General features: G+C 45.5%; 1 protein-coding gene across 1 annotated transcript in view; it reads left to right on the forward strand.

The window, feature by feature from the left end:
• Window positions 1-12023, forward strand: part of LOC144102302 (uncharacterized) — a 52834-nt gene that overhangs the window by 15917 nt on the left and 24894 nt on the right. Inside the window, exons 5-8 of the mRNA XM_077635605.1 lie at window positions 151-214; window positions 3161-3288; window positions 7985-8118; window positions 9640-9809. Coding sequence (XP_077491731.1) covers window positions 151-214; window positions 3161-3288; window positions 7985-8118; window positions 9640-9809 — 496 coding nt within the window. The remainder of the gene's footprint in view (window positions 1-150; window positions 215-3160; window positions 3289-7984; window positions 8119-9639; window positions 9810-12023) is intronic.

Below are 12023 nucleotides of genomic sequence, written 5' to 3' on the forward strand. Positions count from 1 at the left end.
AATGGCAGCTGGTAGCCGTGGTCCATGCTTGTGGCAGTCTTTTGCTACAAAGAAAAAAAAGAAAGGGGGGCACAGTTATGTTGCACACAAGCAGCGCCTGCCATGGGCAGTCTTCTCAGTGCTCACTGTCTTCTCGTGTCTCGGTTTCAGTTGCAGCCAACAACTGCCTGCAGGTGCTCAAAGACAGGAAGCGGCTCAAAGTGGAAGACATCAAGTGAGCTGGGCTTCCTTAATTGCCTCAGCCATTGTCAGCTAGGCAGCTGGGCTCTGGTTATGGCTCACTGCAAACAGATTGCATTATAAAACAGTGTGAAGAAACGAGGACAGAACCCAATGGGCACTGTAACTCTCTTGGACGTCCCATGGACGTCCCAGACATCCACAGGACATCCAAGGGAGTTTCAGTGCCCATTGGGAAGATCAGAAATATACGCCACCACTGGCACCAACTCTCAGCTGACATTTTAATATGGAAATACATATTTGTATCTCTTTCCACCCCAAACCAAACAGAAACGTTACCTGCGGATCACCTATAGGCATGTCATACTTTTTGAAACACATCCTGCAGCTATGCAAATTTATGCCTGTTGAGTGAAAGTGAGGGTTTGCTCATGCAAACCTTGATTTTTCGAGATAGAGACTGCCTTCGAGGCCTTATTATTAACGAGGTTTTTAAGAATTGTCGCGTTTTTTAAAGGAGGTTGTCGAGCTTGCCCAGAAAAAGTTGCCACCCTCTCAGATGGTTAGTTATGCTTGTTCTTTTGGGTCCTCCCATGTTCGTACTGCTATTCATATCAGCTTTCGAGGTGTCGGTTATCCTTTTTTTCATGCACTCAAGCCTTGAGAAGCTGTTTAAAATGAGCACATTGTGTCTTTTCAAAGTTTCCACGCTTCCAAAACAAGCTGGTGAAAACACACACCGACTGGAGCCCTGCCAGAGCTGTCAAGACTCCCAGAGGTGGTCATCTTAAAAACAATTATTCTACAGTCATTTCGGTCTCCTGGCTTGAGATGGTTTTGTGTTTGGTCTTTCAAATGTCGGCACATTTTATTTGTTTTCAGACATATCACACCTTGTATAGGGGAATTTAGCGGCGTTCAGCTGTCGTCCGCAGATGTGAAAGCAGTGCCTGAAGGAATAAAGGGAATCTGGCCAGCTTGGCCAGCTTTCTGTTCTTCTGAGCAGGTTGCATTTCACTCTAGAGCCGAGTTAGCTGGAGCCAAGTCTAGCGTTGTGATGAATTTGGCGTTGCAGACCTGTTTAGACCATGTGTACTGTGCTCCTTACACTTGATATGACGTGAATTGGTTATGCTTCAAGCTGCGCCTTGGTTTCAGTGCAGCTTTTTGAGGTATGGGATGGGAACGAAATGAAATCTAAGGTGTGACGAAATCTCGTCTGGTCGAGTAGTAAGTAACTCATTTCAACAGAAAAAAAGGCAGACGCCGACCAAAGGTTTTTGTCAGAACAGAGTGAACAAGGCTTCCGTATGGAAGCCGAAACGTCTGTTTTCACAAAAACCTTTGGTCGGCGTCTGCCTTTTTTTCTGTTGAAATGAGTTATGGGATGGGACCATAGTCCCAACGAAAGCTTGTGCTTGACGAGGTCTTCTTATGAGCTTTAGAACACTCACAGCAACGCAAAGCACCATTCACGCATGCTATTTATTTTACAATTTTATTTACAAATACTGCTGTCTCAGCGTGAGACTTAGGAGGAGTGATTTGCAGAAGAAATAGTAAAACAAGCTTTAAACGTCACATGATTAGTCGGCTCTTTTAGAAACTGTTCAGAGGGTAGTGTATGAAACAATTCATCCAAGTTGTTACGTATTTCAGCACTATATGTGGAAGAAATGCCAGTTTCGAACAATTGAGAGGTGATCTTAAGGAAGTAATGCTAATTGGGTAGAGCACTGTATGGTACCTGGTAAAAGGCTGTCCTTGCTATTCCTTGGGTAAAGCGGACTCACTTTGAACGCTCATCAAGCAAGAGGGCCAGGGCCACATTTTAAGCCTCCTGCTCTCATTGACAGATGTTGTGCTCTGGGTGGGAACACTGGAATTTCACGTGAAGTTGCACTGCCAATTTTTTTTTTTTTTGCTCAACAGAGCTTTGACAAGGGCACACTCAACTTAAGTGTTTAATTATGTAACCACAGTAAAACTTCGTTTATGCAGACTTCAAGGGAGTGGGAAAAACATCCAAATTATCTAAATGTCGAATAATCGAAAGATCTCCCCCTCCAATTAAAAAAGAACTGCCAAAAACAGTTCCAGTGAAAGAAATTTATTTAGTGAAAACCTTGGTGGTCGTCATCTTTTAAAATTAAAATCTTGTGAAACCCATTTTTCGCAGTTCTGTCATATGCCTTGATTCGTGCACATTATCAAGAGTGCAGGAAGCACAACTGCATGCTCCATAATGGTAAAGATTCTCCGCGGCTTCTCTCAGTGTACAATATGGCAGGACTGGACCTCTCTTGCATATGGCATCACGCTTGAGGAGGCTTCGCCGCACAAATGACGAACAGTTTGTGATGAGCACGGAGTTTCCACGCACTGCAGAACGAAGACGGAAGTGAGGGGAGGGTGCATCAGCACCACAGCAGTAGGACGCCTTCGAAAAACAAAAAAACATTATCAAGCCAATCATTTTTCTAAATGTGCAGCAATAGGCTCGGCTGGCTGGCTGGCTGGCTGATCGCACGGCTGGTAGCCGCCTTCGCCGCTGGCTGGTGGTGAAGCTCCAAAAACGAAACTATGTGCAGCCGGACTCAGCCTATCAACAATGCCCTGCCGACCGTCAGCACAGCTGCAGCGGCAGCCGCGTTGACAATGAGGGGCACGGGAAACAATGTAATATGTTTAGACAATTGCTTGCCGTGCCTGTCATACCTTGGCACACCACCACTTCGGGAGCCTATCTGAATTAACCGATACCAGCACCTAGACACCCGAGTGAACAAGCTTCCGATGCCATAGACTTACATGGGCGTTTAGCTAGACTCCGGTGGCAGTCTGAATTATCCGAATTTTCGTATTAATGAGGTTTTATTGTACTGTCACTAGCTACTGTTCGTGTTAACTACTTCTTAATCAGTGCTGACTGCTAGCTGTGTGATAGTGTGTAATAAAACTTGGACTCTGCTTGCAGCCTGCCCATCTCCAAGCGGTCAAAGAAGGGAGTGACTAAGGCCCCTCCAGTCGTGCGGGATGACTTTGGCAAGGTGCCACACGCCTGGACCACCACACCCGAGAGTGTCATTGTGGGCCAGCTACCAGGTGGGTGCTGACAGCCACACTCGCATCGCTTGTGTGGCACCACTGACTGTCATGAGTTGCAGGGTGTTTAGTGCCTGTGAAGCTACATCATGAAGTTGCACCACTTAGGTGTATGCATGCATATTTCTGTTATCCAGGTATGAGCACAATCCAGGTTCATTATCTTGGCCGTGGTGGCCCGATTTCGACGGAGGCAGAATGCTAAAACACTCGTTGTGCGGTGGAAGACACACAACAGAATCTCAGGAGTTGGAAATCATCTGGATCCCTCCACTACAGTGTCTTTCATAGCCCATGTGGAGCTGTAGGACATTGATCTCCACACTCCACATACCAATTTTTGTCACAGCGAGATTCTCACCAAAGTAGTTTGAGTTGTATTGGAAGCTCTTACTTCAAGCATAATGATCTAAGCAGTGCCTTGAAAAGCATGTCTGGAAGCCACAGCATAAAACCATCGATTGCACCTATAATGCATCAGCTGAATATATGATGTACCAGCTAAATGAATGGCGTGGTGTACTGTAGCTTTTGCAGCAGATGGTACGCACTGAACCGTTGGGATATTCTTGTGCCTAGGATATTCCACGTGTTGGAAGCTATATAATAGCGCGTGCATTAGATGTTCATTGGATGGCAGTTTTCTCCAGGACATAAATGATTTTGCTGCGATGTCTAAAAAAGGACTGTGGTTTACAGGGGTGGTTGGTCAGAATGCTGTGACACTTGTACATGGCTGTCTGCACCTTGTCCGTTTCGCTCTTGCACATTCATTCTCACATTGAGAGGAGGAAATAAATACCCCAAGGGTAGTTGAGGTATCAAGCAAAATAGGGTGACCTAGAAGACAGCAGGTGTTGGGTGTGCTGTTGTCACCTGTGCACACTTGTCGCATGCACTCCCACACACCCTTGGAACATGTGAGGGTAGTGGTCTCCGTCTCGGAGGAGATGCCCTCAATTCTGCATAACAAGTTCAGCCAAAAACCAGCTACTTAGTGCATGACGAAGGGAGGGGTCATTTGGGGCCCAGCTTTCGCCTGTCATAATCCAGAGAATGGGTCGGAGCCAAAGGTTCACTAACAAAAAACATTATATAAAAAAGAGACAGTGCAGAGGAATTCCTAATCACTCGTAACAGCACATGCAAAGTGATTCCAAAACAGTGCAGGACATGCATACTACATGCATACTACAGAGAGGCTACAATACAAACACCAAAAGTTCAATAATACATGAGAGACACACAAAACAGAACAAAATTTGTTTATCTGGCACAGCGACAGTCGGACGACCAGAGGAGCACGATGGGCCGTCCCACCAACTGGGATGCACTCCCGCAGAGGTCCGTCGCTGGGCAAGTGGTGTCGACCTGGGAGTTGTGCAGGCATGCTTCTCTGAAGCTTGACCTACGACACCAGCTAACTGATGGCACTGAACATACTTCACATATAAGGCGTGCTGCATCTGTTTGTTTCTTTGCGCCAAGGAAGGCATGCACATACACACAGTATCAACCGTACAATTCCTCTCACCATCCTTCCGGGCGAGCATCGCCATTAGTCAGGCGAGGAGAGATGCTTCTAGAAAACTTGAGTAGTTTCTTTCTGACCCAGCTCCACCATGCATGAGCGAAGTGGAGAGGAAATTACTCAGCATACTCGAGGTCACGCGCTCTCCTTTGGTAACTGGGGTATGTTTCTCAATGGTTCTCGAACCGTCTACAGCGCGCACGGGCAAGATTCCTTCGCGCTGGCTGTGCCGCACTGGCTTTTCAAATGTGTACCAATTTCTGTGGCAGCTGTCTAAAGGTCCAGTAGTTAGAATGTCTTCCAAGTATCTCGCACTTGCACAACACTTGCGTTTGTGACAAACCCTTGTCTGAAGTTGTCACCATGAAGGCAGAAATGAAAATGGACTCTGTGACTGTATCTCCAACTTTATGTTTGAGGAAAAAAACAACTATTGGCAGTGATTGCTACATAAGGCTTCTCTCTCCTTTATTTGCTTCACGCAGGGGTTGGGAGATAGTTTCGATCAGTTCAAGTAAGTGCAATACTGTGGGAGGGTTCGTTTTTATGAGCTTTTGGCTCGACCGCTTCATACAATTTCTGTTGTTCAAAAAAAAAGGATCATTGGCTCTGTGCGGCTGGGTTTATGTCTGTTTAGCAACACAGCATACATATCTGTTGCTCACAGAATTGGATTAAAAAAATAGGGCACATTCTTTCCTCTCCACTATAACTAGTAATGTTGAGACCTAAAAGAACTCCATGATTACTGCATGGAAAAATTGCCAGAGGCACTTAAGGAGCTTGTGCAAAAGCATTGCAATTCTATTCCAATTTCATTCTGATTGTATAAAAGGTATGTTTAAATTCTATTTCTGTTCTATTCTATTCTTTCGTAGTTGGTGAGCAGTTGTAAGTACTAGTGTGGACTACTAGTGGTTAACATTTCATATTTTCCCACGTTTGATGATGTCCAATCGTTTTGAACATTCACTAGTTTTGTAGCGCAGTCTTCTTTTTTGAACGGCGTCATGGTTTCATGTCGGTGAGTCATCTAATACTTTCGCATTAATAGTGCAAAACTTGTCCTATAAATGCCATTGATATAAAAGCACCTTAAAACAGAAAGTGGCACCTGTCTTTTATTGAAAGGCAACAGGAGGTTCTGACGATTGAATTCAAGACAGCAGTAGCAGCCCTTGCCGTTTTACAGAGATGCAGAATGTGAGGTTTAAAGTTTTAAGCCAGGCCCGTGTGAACAAGTCCACATAGGCCTCTGTTTGTGCCATGCCTACTTCAACCCTGAGCTGCCTCCATGCAGAACCGTTTGGAACCCCTGATCTGTTTCTGGCTGTAAGCACTCTGATTAGCTACCTAACTTAAATTCAACACAATTGAGGTGCTCAGGTTCAAAGTGCTTACCTGCTGTTTGCCTTTGTAGTATTATATTCGAACCACTCTTCAGCTGGAACCTGGAAGTTTGTATTTGGAGCCAGGGAATGCCAGCTAAACTCCCATTTCAAGAGCTTAACATCGAGGCTACAAGTGATTAATATTAAAGGAAATATGAATATGCAAGCTGTGAATGCAGAAATGATTTTTAGTAGGGTTGTGTGAATATTCGAATGTTTCAAATATCGAAGATAATTATGCAGTATTCAATTCGAGCTTTAAAACCAATATAAGTAATATTCTTAAGCTTCGAATATTTGCGAAGTATTTCGAAGTTCGAGAATTCAGGAAAACATCCTGCTGGAAAAAGCAGTCAACGGCCTTATGCACACTCTGACACTTGCGACTCATAGCTTCCTCTGGCAATAGTATGAGCACGCAATCACGTATACATGGTGCAGTCATAAGACCATATGTCACACGAATGAGGTAGGAGAAATTGCGGCATCAGATGTAACATGTCTGAAATTTCGGCCTCGGTTGTAGTGCACTGAATTCTGTGAGATGCATGACTTGGGCCACGCTGGCCTGGAGTACGAGTTATGTTTGAAATTTCGGTGTTCAAAAAATCTATCTGCAACTTTTACATTTAACACCAGCAGCTTATGTAATACGTCTCATCTCATGGTAAGGGCTTGAGACTATGATGCTTAGTGCACTTTGACTTGCTGCTGATTGAACATTGTGTGATGCAAGTTTGAATGCATTTTTTTCTTTTGTATTTTTAATTTTAGTTGCCTTACTGAATTGTGCAAACCCCATCATTCAGCATATACTATTTAGCCCTAATGAATTGCCTTTTTTTTTACTACTACATTTCCAGTTACAAACTATTCGCTTCGTATTCACTTCGAACTCAAAACTCATCATTTGCACGTGCCTAATTTTTATTTGTGCTGTATGTATTAGCTGAAGTCTTTCTGTGCTGGTGATGATCAGATGTGACCTCTCATCAGCAGAAGGGGATTCTACTTTTCTGGGGTCCGTGTTCGTACCGACTGAAAGGCAGTGCCAGTTTTGCTAGAAGGGTTTGCAGCTCAGTCCAAGCCAGATAAATGGAGTATTTAGTACGCGTAGAGGCAAGATGTGTCCACTGCGAGAATGAGGGTGATGTGATATGTTTAGTCGAGCTAGTTGGTGCAGCATTCTAAACAAACAAAAACAATTTACAAGCAGGAAGAAGACAAAGAAATGCTCAGTGTGCCATGTGAAAAAGAGTTGTATCTGGATGCACTTGGCTGAATTTTTTAGGTGTGCGCACTTTTTTCCTGGACAACTGCTTATGTTCTGCATTTTATTTATTAACATCTGACTTGCAAATCAATGCTTATGGTGTCTGTTTCTTCCTTTGCCCTCTGTCTGTTTACGACTTTTATCTTTTTGTTTGAAAAATGAAGATGATTGATGTGCAGTATGAAGAACAGTAAGGCAGGGCAGTTTGCAATGAGATGCATGACACTCATGTACTGGGATGCTTTTGAAACTGTGAAAAAGAGGGGACAAATAAGGAATTAAAACAGGGCAGGGACCATTCCTGTTTCGTGTGTTTCAAGCACACTTTGATTCCTTTTTCGTCCCATCTTTCTCACACGCTGTGTTAAAAAGATCCAAAAACACGAGCCAACTCTCACAGACCAGTATTCGGATTGTGTGCCTGGGTTCATCGAGTGTTCCATATCACAGCAGTCTGCACCACTTGTCCAGCAATTGTCGGTGTGTGTTCCCTCGTCGCAGCAGATGGCGAGGAGGGCCAGGCAGCAGCCACCGCCCACGTGGTGGACCGCAGCACCATCACACTCCCCGAGGAAGCTTCACTGCACCGGACTCACCTGGGCGAGGAGGAGAGGGACGCCCTCGCCCTCCAAGAGGCATGTGCTATGGGTGCATTTTAGGAGCCGCTGATTAGTTCAGCAGTCATCACAGTTGACCTTAATTAACAGGAGGCCCATTTGTGATGTGCAAATCATCGAAAAGCTCTGTGTAGACATTCCGTGCCCTCTGCTGATGGTGACTTCGCGAAAGAAGAGAATTCTGAGAATAGCGGGGACAACTATTGGTAATATGCAGGAAGGATTATTCCCAGAATTCTGATTGCCTCCTTCCACATATGCAAGAACAAGAGAGGGAAATGAAATAGACATCGTAGCATATGTCCATCATGCAGGATGTTGAGGTGATTTGACCATAGGATGACGAGGTCTAAAGTTAGCCTAGATTCGAAGATGCAATAGAGGAAATTTGTGAGGAAGAAACGCTTTGGTGAGAATATGAAAAGAGGGAAAGTAGAGGAGCTTGGAATCTCGGTCAAGAAGAGATATGGTGCTTTAACCAACGAGGGCGACCTTAGTGTCACGCAGGTATTGCGTAACCAGGGTTTTAAGATGTATGCAGAAGCATATGTAACAGTACTGAAAAATACCTACAGTGGCTGCACAGTGACTGCAGTTCTCAGCAGGTAGAGGGATAAATTTCCAATCGGGAACGGTGTCGGGCAGGGAGATACAATCTCTCTGCTACTGTTCAACACATGTCTACAGGAGGCTTTCAGAGGGTTGGATTGCGAGAGAAGAATCAGTGGACAAAACCATAGTAACCTCACATTTCATTGCTCTGCTAAGTAACTCGGGAGACGAATTGCAGCACACGATTGAGGAACTAATCGCTCGAGGTTGACTGGCAGGGGCTAGCTGCTATTACCGGAGATCAGTGTGAGAGGAATTTGTGCTGCAGTGGGCCTAGCCAGGCTGATGCAGGTGCCCACATACAGCTTTTTGACCTTATCTAGAGAGCAGATATTGTCTACTTGCAGAATTTGATAGATTTCACCTCTTGTTTATTTGCCTGAGAGATATTGTTGTCATATACTTGCACATACTTGGACTGTCTGCTGCTGCATGGTGGAAGTGCACAGCATGGCCCAGGAGTAGTGCCTCATGCGGCTGTGAACATCTTAACATGTGACGTGTTAACTACGAACATGACTAGAAGCTCTGCTATGTATTGTCTGGTGAATGACATCTGTGAAGTCCTTGTGCGGCTTGGCAGGTGCAGCATCTGTGACACGCTGAATATCCCATTTGAAAGAGAGCATTCGGAACTGGCACTAACAGAAGTGGAACCAATTGGAATCCATTTGGTTTCTGCTGGTACCGCTTTGGTTCCAGTGGTTCCAGATGTGTTTTGGCCAGTCCGAGTGGAATCGAGCATCATCCTCTTAGCGATCATCACAGTGAACACTGGTGGTCCTTTGTGGTGTGGGCGTATCCAAATCACAGAGAAGGTGGTTGATGGATGTGCTTGCCCACTTGTATGGAATCATAGTGTGTTGTTGTGGTACCTCCAAAATAAGCTGACCAGCCAGCACCGGTGTCTCACCCCTCGCCACACAGGCCGAAGAAGAAGGTGACTTCCTGGAGGAGTTGGACAGGCTGTTGGAACTGAAGGCTAACCGGGAAGCACCGCTGGTGTCTCCTCCTCCAGTGCAGGAAGAGGCCCCTGCGGCCATTGTGGGAGAGCCCATCTCTCCCATTGCCAAGGCCGACGGCCTGCCCCCTGCCAGGTAAGTGGGCACCGAGTTGCCAGCTCACAGGCCTCGTCACCTTTCTCTCGCCCAACAACGAGAGTGAGGCAGTGGGGAAGGCTTCTTGGTTTTGCTGCTGCTTTTGCTGCCGCTGCCTTCACCCTTTGGTGCATCTTGAGCTTTCCATCATTGCTTTGTGCTGCTTTGAGCATTGCAGTTGTCAGTACTCCTCGCAGGTAGCTTTCCATTGGTTCCACTGATCACATTTGCCTCTGCTTCACATCCGCATGGGGACATTGCCAGATCTGAATTTGAACACTGTTGTGTCGCCCTCCCTATTTAGCCTCAGCTGTGGCCACACTGCTCAGCACATGCAATAATCTCATCTAGTGGCAGCTTAAGTACTGCCATATTACAAATGGAAAAATTTTAATTTCCAGCTGCATTTATACGGAACCTTCAACAAATTTGTGCTAGTACTGTATTTACTCGCGCATAACCCACCCCTGCATGTAACCGGCACCCCTAACTTTGAACTCCATGAAAAAAAAAAAAACCTCGTTTATAAGCCGCACGTTTACCTGAAAAAAAAAAATGAGTACTAGAAAGATACAACCACACACTCAGTGATCATTTCATTTTCAGAACATTTATTCAAACGACCACCACCACGTCACTGGTTGTCCGATTCTCAATCATCGCTGCTCTCACTGCTGTCATCCGAGGCTCATCGCCACTCTTAAAGACGTAGACATCCTCGGAACCATCCCAGCTGTTACTGATGGCACATTTTTTAAAGGCTTTATGCGCCAAGTCAGCCGATATCGCTTTCCACACATCCACGATCCACTGGCATAGCAATGGAATATTGGGCCTTCGCACTCGTCCTGTTGGTGTGAGGGCATAAAGGCCGTTGGCCATCCACTGGCATACAGCCGCTTCGCATGTGCCTTGAATGGCTTGTTCAGGCACACGCCGAGCGGCTGTAGCATGGACATCATGCCGCCAGGTATTGTAGCGAAAGCTACGTTGGCCACGAACTCTCAGTTTCGCGGTGCTCGCAGTCCCACCGTGGTCGCACCACGTGACCAACCATGTGACTGGTCATGTGGCCAACCGGCTAACCAAGCTATGTCTTAGCTTTTGCTACGTATATCCTGGCATAGCCGAGCTAAGCCACTGCCAATTTTTGTAACGAGGTCAGTGCCGGTCTCGGTGAGGTGAGCCTTCACCGCATCAGTGCAGTGGGCTCGGAAGGAATCCAGTACGAGCATCCAGTACAGGCAGCAGCTCTGTTGCCTATTTGTTCGGCAGTGGCTATAATCTTTAGCTTCTTTTTCGCTGTGAAACAATGCTGCCGAATTGCACTCATGATGCCAAACCAAAGCTTGCAAACAGTGCAAACTGGGGTGTAGTGAGCGAAACAGCACCTAACACTATGCTCAACAACGCTGGCTGAAGAAAACGGGGCCAGTGGCGTGGGTGAATATGAATGTGGATTTGGCTATGCCATTCGTTGGCCCCTCATCAGTTTGACAAGCGTTGATGACAATGGGGATGGCGGACTACACGGGGGAGGCCGCCGCGCATTGCCGTGAGGCCGCCCCCTCCCCCCCTAAAGAAAAAAATTCGCAGATAACCCTCACCGAACTTTTTAAATGCGTTTTTTCAAATATTGGTGCGGGTTAAACGCGGGTAAATATGGTACCTTGTGTCATCAAACATTTAAATGATCTTCCTCAACAAAGAGCTTCCACAACTGACTGCCAATGATTTCATTAGAACCTGCAGATACATTTCATATAGAACTGAATTCACGTGTCCATCGTTCATGTTTTCTGTGCTGGTTAATTTTGTTTATTGCCATTGCTTCTTTTTGTGCATTATTTGGAGACATCCTAAGGTAGTATTATATACCGTATTTATTTGTGTAATGAACGCACTTGCATAGTTAATACGCTGTCTGCTTTGACGGTCAGAAGTTGATGGTCAGAAAGTGCACTTTACTTTTTACTCGAGTAATAAGCACACCCTATTGCACAGTCTGCTGATGAAGTTAGTGAGTGGTAGCAGATGCCCTTTTTTAACATCGAAGCTAGTCCACTGTCTGTCAAATGGCAGGATTTGAATACTTTTCCTTATGGGATGAATGCATTTATCTAAATAACTAAATAAATAATTAATTAAATGAGTGTGTTCAGCTGGAACATCTGCTTTCAGCTTGAAAGTGCCATTTCCAGCTGCTAACTCTAA

Source organism: Amblyomma americanum, chromosome 8 (assembly GCF_052857255.1).
Source record: "Amblyomma americanum isolate KBUSLIRL-KWMA chromosome 8, ASM5285725v1, whole genome shotgun sequence".
Taxonomy (NCBI): Eukaryota; Metazoa; Arthropoda; class Arachnida; order Ixodida; family Ixodidae; genus Amblyomma; species Amblyomma americanum.